Source organism: Tursiops truncatus, chromosome 3 (genome assembly GCF_011762595.2).
Source record: "Tursiops truncatus isolate mTurTru1 chromosome 3, mTurTru1.mat.Y, whole genome shotgun sequence".
Lineage (NCBI taxonomy): Eukaryota > Metazoa > Chordata > Mammalia > Artiodactyla > Delphinidae > Tursiops > Tursiops truncatus.
This window is the reverse complement of record NC_047036.1, coordinates 164,874,783-164,892,264: the sequence shown is the minus strand read 5'-3', so window position 1 is coordinate 164,892,264 and position 17,482 is coordinate 164,874,783. Positions and strand designations below refer to the sequence as shown.

Sequence of the window (17,482 nt, the reverse complement as noted above, 5' to 3'; positions counted from 1 at the left end):
TTAACATAAAAGAAATTACAAGACAAGCCTCATTAACACAGACACAGAAATAATTTTTTTTAAATAGCATTTTGAATCTAGCAAAATGAAAAGGCTAATAAGCTAATACATATACCATTTCCAAGTATAGTTTATTCCAGGAATACATCTTGTTTTACCATTTGAAAATCAAGGAATGTAGTAATTCACCACATTGAGACCAAAGGAGTTTTTAAAGACTCTGACATAGACAGAAAAGGCACTAGATAAAATTCAATATCATTGATGATTAAAAAAACTCTTTTGATAATCGAGGAATAGAATTCCTTTCATTTAAAAAAGTTATCTATGAAAAACTTACAACTATTATTATACTTACTTAATGGTAAAATATAGAATACTTTCCCCTAACATCAGGAACAGGGCAAAGATGTTCATTTTTACCATTTCTATTTATCACTATAAAGCAATGAGGCAAGAAAAATAAAAGGTAAAGTTTAGAAATCAAGTAAGACTTTCTTTTATTGGCACTGACAGGATTGTATACACAGAAAATCCAAAATAATTCATAAACTATTTGAATAAATAATTGAATTTATAAATATCATGGATAAAAGATCAATGTACAAAAAGAAATTGCAATCCTATGTGCTAGCCCCCAAAATCGAAAAATAAATAAAAATATTTACAAAGGAAAACATATCTCATACCTAGAAATAAATTAAAGTTACTTCAAGACCTCTACAATTAAAACTACAAAACACTGTTAAGAGGAATTAAAGACGACCTAGATAAATGGATAATTATACTATGTTCATCAATTAGAAGACTCAGTATTGTAAAGATGTCAATTTTATTCAGGTTATTCTCTAAAGTCAATGCAATCCCAAGCAAAGTCCCAGAAGATTTGTGAAAATTGGTAAGATCTAAAATTAATATAGAATCAAATCAGGAACAGAGAAGGAAGACAATCCTGATGAATAAAAAAGTTGGAAGGCTCTTGCTACCGGATATCCAAAAATACTGAAAAGCCAAGTAAAGATTGAGAAACCATCTTAGCAATCTAAAGAGATGGTAACAGATGGAATCAAACCTTTCTGAAAGGATTTCTAGAACTACTTAGCCTTGGCTGAGAGTTCCCAGACTTCATAGTTCCCTACCATTGCTAAGACCAGAATGAGCATATTGTGCTAGCTGATGTTATTATTGCCTCTATTTCTACACCCTACCTGCCCCTGCTGCCTCCTTCCCTTCGCCATATACATCACAATTGCCAGGACCCTATGATTCAGTTAGGACTGACTCCACTCTCTTTTTCTGGATGAGTATGGGAGCCAGTCCTAAACAAACCAGAGAATTATATTCCTCTGGCCACAGTGATTCGATCACAGTTGGCAAGTGAGCCAATCAGATTTAACTGTAATAGTCATATTGGAATTGTTCAGAAAGACAATCACTCTCTTCTCCCTGAGACTTCAACCCAGAAAGGAAGCAGCCTGGATCTTCTGAGGGCCACTGTGAAGAAAAAGAGCCCACAAGGAAGAATAGCTAATGCAGAATGATGCACAGACAAGACATGGAAACAGAACTCATCCAGATAACATCTTTTTAGGTCCAGGACCCAGCCACCTCTGAAGTTACTTATACCCAAGGATTTTTCAGTAATCAAACCAATAAATTCCCTTTATAGTTTACAAAAATGAAAAGCATGAAGACATGTCAGAGACTGGGAAAAGTTATCTGCAATACACACACACACACACATATATAAAATACACATAATTTACGTGTATTATAACATATTTTACGTATATGTATGTAACTAGATATAGACAGAGATACACATACATTAAAAAAGGACAAGTAGGGCTTCCCTGGTGGTGCAGTGGTTGAGAGTCCGCCTGCCGATGCAGGGGACATGGGTTCGTGCCCCGGTCCAGGAAGATCCCACATGTCGCACAGTGGCTGGGCCCGTGAGCCATGGCTGCTGGGCCTGCGTGTCTAGAGCCTGTGCTCTGCAACGGGAGAGGCCACAACAGTGAGAGGCCCGCGTACTGCCAAAAAAAAAAAAAGGGGGGGGTGGGGGAATATTGGGTAGGCAATTTCCAGTTTCTGCCATACTAGATCAAAATGAAATTACCATTTACAAAAGAAATTACAAATACCGAAGTGTTGATAACCACAATGACTGCATACTTAGAGAACAATGAGAGTAAATTAGAAACTAATAATAATAATAAAAAAAGACCACTCATGCCTGCATACAAAAAAATACACTTCAACTCCCCGATGGGTCCAAAAAACTCTGTAATGGGAATAACATTTACATCCAAACCAAAACAAAAGCACCTCATAAAACATATGCAGCTACAGCTGAAAGGTATTAGGGGAAATTTATCACCTTAAACATTCATCAGAAAATTAAAACTGGAAATCAACAAGCCAGCAGTAGTCCACTTTAAGGATGAGGCACCAATCTTTGCTTCTAGTATGAATTTTCTTAGAACACAGTAAGTGACGTTCATGAAGGTGTTACCACATGATTTACATACACAGGGTTCCTCTTAGTTGTGAGTTCTCAAGTCTTCAAAACGATGAGCGACAATTTCTTACATTCACAGGGTGTCTCCACAGTGTGAGACCTTGCGTGCTAAGATCTGAAAAAGCCTTGCAGACATTTCCTTATTCCTTACTTTATATGTTTCCTCTAGTGTGAGTTTTCAAATGTCTTCGAAAGTAAGCGGGACAAACAAAGGCTTTCCCACACTCCTTACATTCATAGGGCTTCTCACCAGTGTGGCTTCTTACGTGTCTTCGAAAGGATGAAGGACAACTGAATGCTTTCCCACATTCCAGACATTCAAAGGGTTTCTCTCCAGTGTGCATCCTTGTGTGGACAGTAAGGTATGAAGAATGGCGAAAGGCTTTCCCACACTCCTTACATTCATAGGGTTTCTCCCCAGTGTGCGTTCTCATGTGGATCCTAAGGGCTGAGGGGTAAATGAAGGCTTTTCCACATTTCTTACATTCATAAGGTTTCTCTCCAGTGTGAGTTCTTGTATGTACCGTAAGGTGGGAGGAACTAATAAAGGCTTTCCCACATTCCTTACATTCATAAGGCTTCTCTCCACTGTGAGTTCTTAAGTGTTCGGTGAGGGATGAGGAACGACTAAAGGCCTTCCCACATTCCTTACATTCGTACTGCACCTTTCCAGTGTGATCTCTCACATGTGCTCTAAAGGACGAGGGACAACTGAAGGCTTTTCCACATTCCTTACATTCGTAGGGTTTCTCTCTACTTTGATTTTTCACATGTGTATTCAGGGAAGTGGGAAGATAGAAGGCTTTTCCACATTCCAGACATTCATAGGGTTTCTCCCCAGTGTGTTTTCTCATATGGATACTTAAGGAGGATGGACAATTGTAGGCTTTCCCGCATTCCTTACATTTATAGGGTTTCTCTCCCGTATGTGTTCTGACATGTACGGTGAGCTTTGAGGACTCACTGAAGGCTTTCCCACACTCTTTACATTCATAAGGCTTCTCTCCAGTATGGATTCTTATATGTATTATAAGGTGAGAAGAGGAACTGAAGGCCTTCCCACACTCCTTACACTCATATGGCTTATCTCCACTGTGAATTCTTTTGTGTTTGGAGAGTGAGGAGGAACAACTAAAGGCTTTCCCACACTCCTTACATTCATAAGGCTTATCTCCACTGTGAATTCTTTTGTGCTCTGTAAGGGATGAAGAACAGCTAAAGGTTTTCCCACATTCCTTGCATTCATAGTTTGTCTTTCCTGTGTGAATCTTCATATGCGCCCTAAAGAATGAAGAACAACTGAAGGCTTTGGTACATTCCTTACATTCATAGGGTTTCTCTTCAGTGGGAGTTTTCATATGCTTCTTAAAACAAGCAAAAAAATGGAAAGCTTTCCCACATTCCTTACACTGATAGGGTTTGCTTCCAGTGTGAGACCTTATGTGATTCTTAAGGGATAAATGATCTGTGAAGGCCTTTTTACACTCTTGGCATTCAAAGGCTTTTACTTCAGTAGTTCTCTTGAGTATATTAAGATTTGAGATATGGCTGAAAGTTTGTCTACACTGATTTTCTTCGTTATGTTCATAGATGTTCTCCACCATGTGACTTCTTTTAAAAAATAAAAATCACATTATTAGCAGCAAGTAAATTTTTACCATTTTCAGTGACTACATCTGTTTCCTTCCCTGTCCAATGATAAGCTGAAAGTTCTCACAGAGGGCTCTACGATAGCCAATATTATCACTGAGTTTTTGGCTTATGGGGTTTTTCTGATGGTTGCTTACAAATGAATTATGTGTCAAACATGGAAGAGCTCAGTCTCATTTGTGGAAAAAATATCTTATGAAAATTCCATATGAAATCACAATTTTTGACCAAGTTTTATATACATGTTTTTTTAATTTCGTGACATTTTAAGATTCTCTCCTGAGACACTACTCTTTCTTATATGAATAGCACTCACCTCAAATGTCTCTCATGGTTTTTGTTCTGATAATCAAAACCATGGTATTCCCAGCTTTTGTGTAAAATGGACAATGAGGAAGCACTCCTTTTGAATCTTACTACATTCTGTTCACTGGATATTTTTTCTCCATAAATATCTTGTGCGGCGACTAATTCATTAGTTTTAAGTTGAGTCTCAAAACCTGAAACAAAAAAGTAAAGGCATCATGAAAGAAGGACTTTTGGCAGTGTGGCTGGTTCAGGACTTTCCCAATAAGCACAGGGTCAAAATGGCAAAGCAATTAAGAAATAATCCCACAAAGATTGAGACTGATGGTAACATAAATAGGGTATTCCTAGGGGAGCAAAACAAAAAGGAACTGGGTAAAATGCACATGACCGAATAGTACATTACAAAGAGGAAATATGGGCTTTCCCAAGAACAAGGACTGATGAAAAGTCAAAATAGTAATCGAAGGTATCTGTGGAAGATCAGCTTCCTCAGACATGGCAAAGTTTCACTTTGCTTTTATTTGATTTTTCCAAATGTAATATCCCCCAACCAAGTCAGTTTCTCCCAAGGATTCTTGCCTTCCTGATGCTCCCCCTGGGTGGGTCCTCTCTCTGCTATCTCCAGGTCCTCCTCTTGTTTCCACTGGGAGATCAGATAGGGTGTGTGTAGTGGATACCCTGTTCATGTGGAAAGGTATATCATGAGGGAAAACAATGAGGAACCATAAACATTTCCATGAGATAGGGCAAAAACTTTGCTCTTCTGTTACTCTAAAGCAAGTAGGAGCTTAATTGCAACAAAATGTTGAATTTTTTTTTTAAGGTGGGACGGGGTGGTGTGATGTCTAGAACTGATCTGACATTCACACCTAAACCTCAGTATTATTAGAAACTGGTCCAATATTCACAGGCAGGACATACTGTTCTCCTGTTGAAGATAAATAATCTCAGAATACCAATCTCAGACAAGGTTACTCTGAGACCATGATAAGATGAAACAAAATAAGGCTACTTCATAATTTAGCCTAGGGACAGACAAAAAATGTCACTGTGCCATCCACAAAATACTAATAGAATTTCCCCTGCATCCAGATTTCTGTCAGCATCCAATCTAAAGTGAACACCTAGGGACTGGGTTGAATGGTGTCCCTAAAAAATTCATGTCCATATATACATTACTATGTATAAAATAGACAACTAATGAGAACCTACTGTACAGCACAGGGAACTCTACTCAATGATCTGTGGTGACCTAAATAGGAAGGAAATCTAAAAAAGAGTGGAAATATGTATACGTGTAACTGACTCACTTTGCTGTACAGCAGAAACTAACACAACATTGTAAAGCAACTCTACTCCAATAAAAATAAATAAATAAATGACAGCATAATATAAAAAAAATTCATGTCCAAACAGATCAATGGAACAGAATACAGTCCATAAATAAGTCAATATAAATATAGTCATAAATATAGTCAACTTATCTTTGACAAAGGTGCAAAGGCAATACAATGGAGAAAAATATAGTCTTTCCAACAAACAGTGCTAAAATAACTACTAGACATCAACATACATTAAAAAAAAAAAAGAATCTTGACCTTACACTCTTGCAAAAATTAACTCAAAATACAGGGGGAGGCATCCAAAGCTTCAGGAAAAGTTGGGGCCCCATCAATAGGGAGTAAAAACTTAGTTCAAAATAGATCACAGATCTAAATGTAAAACATAAAACTATAGAACTCTTAGAAGATAACATAGGAAAAAATGTAGGTGACCTAAGATTTGGCGATGACTTGTTAGATAGGTGAAAATTAATCAGGGGAAACTTCACTAAAATGGAGTTGAGAGGCTGGAAGAAGAAGCTTTCATGCAGTTGCACAGGACATCAATTATAGGAAGAGGGCTTCCCTGGTGGCGCAGTGGTTAAGAATCCACCTGCCAATGCAGGGGTCACCAGTTCGAGCCCTGGTCCAGGAAGATCCCACTTGCCATGGAGCAACTAAGTCCGTGTGCCACAACTACTAAGCCTGTGCTCTAGAGCCCACAAACCACAACTACTGAGCCCACGTGCCACAACTACTGAAGTCCATGTGCCTAGAGCCCATGCTCCACAACAAGAAGCCACCAAAATGAGAAGCCCGTGCACTGCAACGAAGAGTAGTCCCCACTCACTGCAACTAGAGAGAGCCCACGTGCAGCAAGAAAGACTCAATGCAGCCAAAAATAAATAAATTTATAAAAAAACAAATTACAGGAAGAATTGTCGATTACAGACTCCAACAAAAGAATCATCAGGGCTTCCCTGGTGGCGCAGTGGTTGAGAGTCCACCTGCCAATGCAGGGGACACGGGTTCGTGCCCCGGTCTGGGAAGATCCCACATGCTGTGGAGCGGCTATGCCCGTGAGCCATGGCTGCTGAGCCTGCGCATCCGGAGCCTGTGCTCCGCAACAGGAGAGGCCACAACAGTGAGAGGCCCGTGTACCAAAAAAAAAAAAAAAAAAAAAAGAATCATCAAGAATCACCAGTTATAATCCTGACAGGAAAAGATGTACATTGCATCCCCTATAAGAAATCAACTACCCCAGCAACTAAGCCAATATGAAACAATCATCACCCTGAATTCTCATTTTTCTCCAATAGACTTTCATCCAAAACAACCTCTCCCAAATTCCTCCTTTTTCTCTATAAAATTATGTTCTTCTCCCTTGTTTTTTGGACTTGCCTATGGCTTTTGTTATAGCTTTCTTGTCCTAAATTGCAATTCCTCTGCTATGCCCAAATAAACCATTTTTGTTGGTAAAATAACTATCTTATTTTTAAGGTCAACAGATAATGACCTGAAAGACACAATTCATGAGAGAAAGAATTGACAAGTTGGACTTCATTAAAATTAAAAACTTTTGCTCTGAGAAAAAACTGCCAAGAGAATAAAAAGCCACAGACTGGAAGAAATTATCTGAAAAAGACATATCTGATAAAGAAGTGTTATCCAAAATATACACAGAATTCTTAAAACTCAAAAATAAAGAAAATAAACAACCCGATTTAAAAAATGGGCCAAAAACCTTAACAGACACCTCATCAAGGAAGATACACAGATGGCAAATAAGCATATGAAAAGACGTTCCACATCATATGTCATCAGGAAGATGCAAATCAAAACAATGAGATACCACTATACACCTATAAGAATGGCCAAAATCCGGAACACTGACAACAAAGAATTTTGAGAATGTGGAGCTGGTGGGAATGCAAAATGGTACAGTCACTTTGGAATACAGTTTGGCAGTTTCTTACGAAACCAAACATACTCTTAACCATACAGACAGGCAATTGCACTCCCTAGAATTTACCCAAAGGAGTTAACAACATGTCTACACAAAAACCTGCATGTGGATGTTTAGAGCAGCTTTATTCATAATTGCCAAAACTTGGAAGCAATCAAAATGTTCTTCAGTGGGTGAATGGATAAACAGGCTGTGGTACATCCAGACAATAAAATATTAATCAGCACTAAAAAGAAATGAGCTATCCAGCCGTGAAAAGAGGTGGAAAAACCTTAAATGCATATTACTAAGTGAAAGAAGCCAGTCTGAAGAGGTTATATATATATATATACTGTGTGATTCCAACTACTTGACATTCTGGAAAAGGCAAAACTATGGAGACAGTAAAAAGATCAGTTGTTGCCAGGAGTTGTGGGGAAGGAGAGATAAATTGGGGTGAAGGGGATACAGAATTTTTAAGGGTAGTAAAGCTACTTTATGATAATATAATGGTGGATATGTCATTATATATTTGTCCAAACCTTAAAATGTACAACACCAAAAGTGAACACTAATATAAACTCTGGACTTAAGGTGATAATGATGTGTCAGTGTAGGTTCATCAACTGTTACAAATATACCACTCTGGTAGGAAGGCTGTGAGTGTATGGGGACAGGGGGTATATGGGGAATATCTATCTGTACCTGTTACTCAATTTTGCTGTGAACCTATAAACTGCTCTAAGAAAAATAAAGTGTACTGAGAAAAAAATCCCTGTCCTCCCAGAATTTCAGAATGTTACTTTATTTGGAAATAGGGTCTTTGCAGATATAATCAAGTTAAGGTAAGTTATACTGGATTAGGGTAGGCCCTAAATGCAATGACTGGCGTCCTTACAAGGACAGAAAGACTTAGAGACAGAGGACGAAGGCCATGTGAAGATGGAGGCAGAGATCAGAGTGATGCAGCTGCAAGCCAAGGATTGCTGGCAACCACCAACAGCTAGGAAGGGGACAAGGAGAGATTTTTCCTGAGCCTTCGGAAGGGTCATGACACCCTGATTTCAGACTTCCAACCTCCAGAAATTTAAAAGAATAAGGTTCTGTTGTTCTTGGCCACCCAGTTTGTGGTGCTTTGTTATGGAAGGCCTAGGAAACCAATACAGCCTGCTTCCACAGACCTACCCCCAAGTCATTCAACCTAAGTACACAAATCCTATAATATTTACTTTCTAACACCTTCTTTCTGAGACATGCCATGGCTCCCCATGGCATGTGTTCTCCCTCACTGCTCAAAGTAACAAACCCAACTTGCTTAACTGGTGGTCTCTGGGTACAGGGCACTAACGCTGTAAAATTCTCAAAAGGTCCCAAACCACCAATTTTCTCCCTGTGCCCCAAAGTGACCCCCGAAGTCTGTGCCCACAATTTCTACACTTAATAAGCCTTGAGGCTTCCAACCACAAGAAAAAGAGAAAGTCAGTTCAATACATGTTTATTTTCTTTCTTTTTTAATCTTAATTTCATATTTATCTTCTTGCCCATTATACCTAAGCATTTTGAATACAGTCACATCTTGTTTTTTATAGTATACATTCAAAAGGGTTTGATATAGAGTTCACCCTCAAAAAAAATGCTTAATGAATGAAAGAATGACTGAATGAAGAAAAATAAGACCAACAGCATCTTTATAACACTGGATGAAATGAAAAGTCTGCATTCAGTGCCAGTGTCAGAATGGATAAGGAGATTTCCACTGATTCTTTTTCTGTTGCTGTTTTATACTGGTAGAATATTTCAACAATATGCACTGTTATTGTTTATTTTCATGGTGAACCCACTAGACTGTAAGTTCCTTGGGGTCAGTGACCATGTCTGTCTTATTTACCAATTTATTCCAATTCCTCAACCCAAATCCTAGAACAAAGTCAATTAGTAAGATAAAACTGTTTTCTAAACGACTAAATGAAGGAATGTTGCCACCCTTACCTAATGAGGCCAGGTTCCGGAAGTTTTCCAGCATCACATCTCTGTAGAGGTTTCTCTGAGCGAGATCTAGCAAAGCCCACTCCTCCTGGGTAAAGTCCACAGCCACATCCTCAAAGACCACTGGTTCCTAAAACATTCCACATATTTTGTTCAGAAAAGTGCCAACTCCCCCAATGTGTGCAGGAGGATGAATGAGGCTGGAAATACTGAGGAACTGAGAATCAATTCATAGGAAGTTCAGAAGATTCTATTCTCCCAACATCTACCCTAGGATTCAGTCATCAGATCTTCTTCATTCTACATAAGCATCCTGACTGATCAAATTTTCTCACAGATTTAACAACACTTTTGAAACAATAAATTTATCTTTCCACAGTTTGATGGTGACCAATTCCAGTCTTACAATAATCCAGAACATCCAGAGGATCTAGCAGAAATGAAATGCTCTAGAAATGAAATAATAATTTCTACATTGAAACCAGCAAAAATTCCTTGTTACAGAAACAATTTCACTGCTTCCTTATATCCCACCACAGCAACCAGCACAACACGAAACACTGGGTCAAATCTGGATGAGGTTTTAATGAATAAAAACACACTGAGGGACAGAGAGCTTTCCTTTTTTTTTTTCATTCCCCACAAACCTTGGGCCCAGGAGTCTGCAAGAAGCACAACATTCAACCCAGGCCCACAGCCGGCCACATTTTCTTGCACTCAAGGCCAGGGGCTGTAAATTATACAACATGAGCTAAATTCAGCCTATCATCTATTTATGTAAGTAAAGTTTTATTGGAACACAATAAAACATTTGTTTATCCACTGTATATGGCTGCTTTCACACTAAAATGGCAGAACTGAGTAAAACAGAAACTCTATGGCCTTCAAAGCCTAAAATGCTTACTATGTGGCCCAATGCAGGAACAGGTTGCTGACCCCTGCTCTAAACAATTAGGAGATCGATGGCCCGGTGGAACTGAAATATTCTTTTGGAGAATTATTAGCTCTTACTCACCTGTGTCATATTTTTCTGTAACTCAGCAGCTGTTCTTTCTTCCTCCATGTTCCCTTCATGAAGAAAGACAGAGTATTGAGAAGTTAGAGCTGAGGCAGGAGAAAGAAGACACGAGAATCTGGGTCTCCCCACAATTTCCATAATCAAGACTGTGGATTTTGCAGCATATCTGTTAGGAGTGATCACTCCCCTCAAAACACACACACACACAGACATGCATAGCCCCAAGACACCCAAGCAAACACACATCAATCTTGTAAGAAAATAGAGGGAGGGGGGAAGAAGTTAGAGCAATCTTATCTCCTCTAGAGCTATAAAACAGTCCTCTGGTTCTTGTAGATCATAAAAAAAACAGGTTAAGAGTCCCATTTTGTAAGCAAGTTAACTGTAGTCTAAAAAAATTTAACTGTCAATTTGACCATAATAATGAAAACATAAAAAAAAAATCAGAGAATGCCTTCAATAGTAAGAATATACACACCATCTCAAATCCAGGAAAGTGTGACCTGTATGCCAGACTTCCGGGGGTTCCACTTCCAATATTTATTTCTGTACTGCTTGGCAGGCTAACATGTATTACTCCTCAGTCCCTGACTACTAGACCCTCTCCCACAAGGGCTGCAGGGTCCCCAAAACCTGGTTTTTGAGAAAGAGCATCAACTGACTGAATTCCACATGCAGGTGGCAAGAGAAGACTTCTCCTACTCAATTCTGCAGGAATTGTACAGGAGGTACAGCAGCAGCAGAACAAGAACACTCGGAGTGAAGTTAGCAGTGTGTGTCATCTCTCACAGTGATATCTGTAGCACTACTGCACAAATTTCAAATAACGAAAATGCAACAGTTTCTTCCACTGCCGTGGATGAAGTATGTATTTTAAAGCCAATACAAACTGTAACATTCTTTACTAACATGCTCCATTTAAGCAACCAAGATATGAGAATGACTTGGCAAAGAGATGCCTATACCTCTGCAAAAAGATTATTCATAGAAACTCTGCAAATCAGATCCTATCAAAACCAGTTTATAGTTGAAGAATCTTGGAAAGAGTCACTTAACTATGTGCTCAATGCTACTCAATTAGAAAGCTTCTGAGGAGCTGTGTGTATGCAGCTGTATTTACCTTCAAAGCCTAAATGCCCAATGAGTGTATTTCTGAACATACACCCTACAATTTAGTTGTCAGTGAGGCCCTTATGCCCTAACATTACCAGGGTCTGGCCTAGAACCCTGTTGGGCACACTATGGAGAGTAGACAAATGAAGTATTCTATTCAAGTGTTTTATCTTTGAGCTCCTTCTCTTGACTAAGCCCTACGTCTTCAGCAGGGATGCTTCCCTTAAGGCCCTGACCTCCTGCTCCTTCATCTCATATTTATTTCGGTAATATTCACCCTGTCCTACTATGTGCAGTCACAGGAGACACAGCACTGAACAAAACAGAAAAATACTAAAGTGCCTGGGTCTTATAATCGTTTGAAGGAGGACCACTAAATTAACAAAATATTATCAGGTGGTGGTATATGCTATATAAAAATGCATCACATTATAGGGATAAGGAGATACACACATATTTATCTTTAGCAAATCAGGACTACTTATGTGACAGGGTAGAAGCAGGAAATTAAAATAACTGTTTCAGATAACACTAGAAATCCATGGCTGGTGTGGTACATATATTTATATACAACTGACCCTTGAACAATTGCAGGGGTTGGGGCACCAACCCTCCAGCAGTAGCAAATATGAGTATAACTCATAGTCAGCCCCCAGTACCCAAGGACTCAACCAACACTGATCCTGTAGTATTGTAGTATTTAGTACTGAAAATAATCTGCATATAAGTGGACGTGTGCATTTCAAACCCATGTTGCTCAAGGGTTAATTGTATTTACAAATATCATCCATTCCTGTAGAAGAAAAATCAGTATCAATGGGGTAACCATTGACTTATAAGGGCAGAAAAAGAACAGCATAAAGGTTTAGGGAAAAAAATGAGTATGTGACAAAATTAACAATATTTTAAAAAACTTAAACAGAATCAGATAAAGCTAAATGGCAATACTACCCAAAGCAATCTACAGATTTAATGCCATCCCTATCAAATTACCCATGACATTACAGAACTAGAATAATCCTAAAATTTATATGGAACGATAAAAGACCCAGAATTGCCAAAGCAATCCTGAGGAAAAAGAACAAAGTGAAAGGCATAACCCTCCTAGGCTTCAGACAATACTACAAAGCTACAGTAATCAAAACAGTGTGGTACTGGCACAAAAACAGACATACAGATCAATGGAACAGAACAGAGAGCCCAGAAATAAACCCACACGCCTACGGTCAATTAATCTTCAACAAAGGACGCAAGAATACACAATGGGAAAAAGACAGTCTCTTCAGCAAGTGTAGCTGGGAAAGTTGGACAGCTGCATGTAAATCAATGAAATTAGAACACAACCTCGCCGGTGGAGAAAAGGGAAACCTCCTACACTGTTGGTGGGAATGTAAATTGGTACAGCCAGTATGGAGAACAGTATGGAGGTTCCTTAAAAGACTAAATATAGAACTACCATATGATCCAGCAATCCCACTCCTGGGCATATATTTGGAGAAAACCATAATTCAAAAAGATACATGTACCCCAAAGTTCACTGCAGCACTATTTACAATAGCCAAGACATGGAAGCAACCTAAATGTCCGTCAACAGAGGAGTGGATAAAGAAGATATATATATATACAGTAGAATATATATATATACAGTAGAATATTAGTATATCTATATTAGAATATCTATATACAGTAGAATATTAGTCAGCCATAAAAAAGAATGAAATAATGCCATTTGCAGCAACATGGATGGACCTAGAGACTGTCATACTGAGTGAAGTAAGTCAGACGAGAAAGACAAATATCATATGATATTGCTTATACGTGGAATCTAAAAAAAGGTACAAATGAACTTATTTACAAAACAGAAATAGAGTCATAGATGTATAAAACAAACTTATGGTTACCAAGGGGGCAAGGAGGGAGAGGGATAAAGTGAGAGACTGGGACTGACATATACACACTACTATATATAAAATAGATAACTAATAAGGGCCTACTGTATAGCACAGGAACTCTACTCAGTACTCTGTAATGACCTATATGGGAAAAGACTCTAAAAAAGAGTATATATATATATATATATATATATATATATATATATATATACACACACACATATATATGCTGTATATATATACTATACTATATATACTATATATATATAGTATATATATACTATATATATATAACATATATATAGTATATATACTATATATATAGTATATATACTATATATATAACTCTATATATATAGTATATATATATACTATACATATATATAAAACTGACTCACTTTGCTGTACACCTGAAACTAATACAAAATTGTAAATCAGCTATACTCCAATAAAAATTAAAAAAAAAGAACACACCCTCTCACCATACACAAAAACAAACTGAAAATGGCTTAAAGACTTAAACATAAGGTGTGACACCATAAAACTCCTAGGAGAGATCATAGGCAAAGCATTTTCCAACATAAATTGTACCAATGTTTTCTTAGGTCAGTCTCCCAAGGCAACAGAAATAAAAACAAAAGTAAATGGGACCTAATCAAACTTACAAGCTTTTGCACAGCAAAGGAAACCATAAACAAAACGAAAAGACAACCTATGGAATGGGAGAAAATATTTACAAATAATGCAACCAGCAAGGCTTAATTTCAAAAATACACAAACAGCTCATACAACTCAACAACAACAAAAAAACAACCCGATCAATAAATGGGCAGAAGGACTTCCCTGGCAGTCCAGTGGTTAAGACTCCACACTTCCAATGCAGGAGGCACGGATTTGATCCCTGGTCGGAGAACTAAGATACCACATGCCACACAGCCAAAAAAAAAAAAAAAAAAAAACGGCAGAAGACCTGAATAGACATTTCTCCAAAGACATACAGATGGCAAATAGGCACATGGAAAGATGCTCAACAATGCTAATTGTTAGAGAAATGCAAATCAAAACTATAATGGGGTACCCCACCTCACACTGGTCAGAATGGCCATCATTAAAAAGTCTACAGATAACAAGCACTGGAGAGGGTGTGGAGAAAAGGGAACCCTCCTACACTGTTAGTGGGAATGTAAGTTGGTGCAGCCACTATGGAAAACAGTATAGAGTTCCTCAAAAAACTAAAAATAGAATTAACATATGACCCAGCAATCCCACTCCTGGACATATACCCAGAGAAAACTATAACTCAAAAAGATACATGCACCCCTATGTTCAAAGCAGCACTATTCACAATAGCCAAGACATGGAAACAATCTAAATGTCCATGAACAGATGAATGGATAAAGAAGATGTGGTACATATACACAATGGAATACTACTCAGCCATAAAAAAGAGAAGGGAATAATGCTATCTGCAGCAACATGGATACAACTAGAAATTATCATACTAAGTAAAGTAAGTCAGAAAAAGAAAGACAAATACCATATGATATCACTTATATGTGGATCTAAAATATGGCACAAATGAAACTACAAAACAGAAACAGACTCACAGATATAGAGAACAGATTTGTGTTTACCAAGGGGGAGAAAGGGTGGGAGAGGGATAGACTAGGCGTTTGGGGTTAGCAGATGCAAACTATTACATATAGAATGGATAAACAACAAGATCCTACTGTATAGCACAGGGAACTATATTCAATATCCTGGGATAAACCATAATGGAAAAGAATATTAAAAAAGAATGTATATATGTGTATAAGTGAGTCACTTTGCTGTACAGCAGAAATTAACACAACATTGTAAATCAACTATACTTCAATTAAAAAAATAATAAAGTGAAAAAAATGTTTAAAAAATTAAAAAATATAGGGACTTCCCTGGCAGTCCAGTGGTTAAGACTCTGCGCTTCCAACGCAGGGGGCACGGGTTCGATCCCTGGTCAGGGAGCTAAGATCCCGCATGCTGCAGGACCAAAAAATAAAATAAAATAAATAAATGAATATAAACACAAAACCTGTTTACATCCAGTCATTGAAGAAAAAAATTAGCAGTTTAGAACATACCTACAAAGGAAACAGAAGTTGCAGATTGTTTTACAGACAGGTTCACCAAGTAAGTAAAGGATTCATAATTCCATTTTTTTGGGGGGTGGGGGGGTGCTGTTTTCCTGTGTATTTCCAAGACCAGAAAAGTACTCAAAACTCAAATATATGTGTATACACACACACACACGTACATAAATATATGAAAGATCTCATTCATATACACAAGGGCAAAATATTAAAATATTAGTACAGTCCAGAAATGAATAATGAAGATAATAATCACAAAATAAGTTCATTTCCTCCTAGGAATGAAGTGTGGTTAAAATGATTAACATAATTAAAATGATTAATATAATTCACATTAATAGAAAAAGATCACATGACTCATCCCCTTCGATACAAAATAGTGACTGATCTCTATCAATATGCATTGATGATAATAATTTAACCCACTAGGACTAGAGGGAAATAGGCTTTAATTAGAAAAAATATATATTATTTACAAACACCTACAGCAAACATTCTATTTAATGGTGAAATGGCAGAATAATTCCCTCTGGGATCAGGAACAAGACAAGGATGCAACTTAAATGCTATTCTACATTGAACCGAAAGTCCTGGCAAACGCACTAAATAAATAAAAAGAATATGAGGTACACAAAATTAGAAAGAAAACGCAGAAACTGACATATGATCACACTTTCGGTGTGAAATTCAAAAAAAATCTACAGATAAATGACTAACATTTAGAGCTGCAACTGGCAAGGGGGGTTAAAAAGATACTAAGTAATCAGTTCACTTTTATGCAGCTGAATATAATGTAGCAAACTGATGCCCACAGGAAGAGAAAAAAAAAATCACAGGTTAAAAATAGTATCTCTCGCATCAGGAAGGGAGAGGTGGGGACGGAGTTAGGCAAATGTCACCCCATTCTCACAGAACAAGCCGAAATCCACAGACCCGCGCAGAGACGAGGTTGAGACTCTCGTCCCCGTAACCCGAATGGCAGGGATGCTTTTCCTTTCTGGAAAGAGAGCAGAGGATGATTTTGGAGGCCGATTAAATACGAGGATGGCTCTCCAACTCTCGCCTGCAGCAGACTCACCCCGACTGCTGGACTCTCACAGAGTTCCTGATTCAGTGAGTTTGGTACCAGCCGCGGCTGCTGGAGGCCCCGGGCGCGGGTGTCCCAGCGTGGAGCGGTGGGCACAGCCCAATCGGCCGCCTTTTGGCCTCTGACCCCAAGGCCAAGCTCTCCACCTCCCGCGCACCAGACTTGGGGCGGGCTGGGCTGAACCAGGTAGGACGCGGACCGAGGCTAAAATTTACATCAGATTTAGACGGGGTTGCAAGGGGACATGGCCGCCGGCTTGCGCACGCGCAGAAGTGCACGGCTGCTTCCGGTTTCTGCGCCACGCACAGCGTCAGGGGCCGGGCCTCGGGAGCTGGGAAATTTGGGTTGGGAGGGGCGGTGGCAGCTTCCAGCCGCAAGTGGAGGAGAAGTACTAGTTTCCTTCCACGGAGAGACGCGACTGGGTCTTGGGGCTGTGTCAACCTAGGACTTGGGGTTGGAGAGGGCCTGGAGCGGGACCAGGCTATGGGCGGGGCTTGGTTTACTAGGCCT

General features: G+C 38.7%; 1 protein-coding gene across 5 annotated transcripts; it reads right to left on the bottom strand.

The window, feature by feature from the left end:
* Positions 1-470: 470 nt before the first annotated feature.
* On the bottom strand, positions 471-17,251 carry LOC101333634 (uncharacterized). Of its 5 annotated transcripts, none has more exons than XM_073803275.1 (6): positions 16,964-17,251; positions 10,749-10,801; positions 9,737-9,863; positions 5,060-5,158; positions 4,488-4,671; positions 471-4,132 (listed from the first exon to the last, which is right to left on the bottom strand). In XM_073803275.1, the coding sequence occupies exons 2-6, from the start codon at positions 10,794-10,796 to the stop codon at positions 2,674-2,676; spliced, it is 1,917 nt and encodes a 638-aa protein (XP_073659376.1). In that variant the 5' UTR covers positions 10,797-10,801; positions 16,964-17,251; the 3' UTR covers positions 471-2,673. The 5 variants fall into 5 exon arrangements, with proteins under 5 accessions (XP_073659376.1, XP_019788598.2, XP_073659377.1 ...); XM_019933039.3 differs by lacking the exon at positions 16,964-17,251 and adding an exon at positions 16,796-16,814; XM_073803276.1 differs by lacking the exon at positions 16,964-17,251 and adding an exon at positions 11,230-13,895.
* Positions 17,252-17,482: the final 231 nt, after the last annotated feature.

What these genes read in the sequence shown, in the direction of transcription:
- LOC101333634 (XM_004330297.4), bottom strand. Translation starts at nt 10,997, where the DNA reads ATGTGTGTTTGCTTGGGTGTCTTGGGGCTATGCATGTCTGTGTGTGTG. An exon ending in TACAGAAAAATATGACACAG is followed by an intron (nt 9,864 to 10,748) that starts GTGAGTAAGAGC and finishes GGAATGTTTTAG; the next exon opens with GAACCAGTGGTCTTTGAGGA. An exon ending in CCGGAACCTGGCCTCATTAG is followed by an intron (nt 5,159 to 9,736) that starts GTAAGGGTGGCA and finishes CCACATGAACAG; the next exon opens with GGTATCCACTACACACACCC.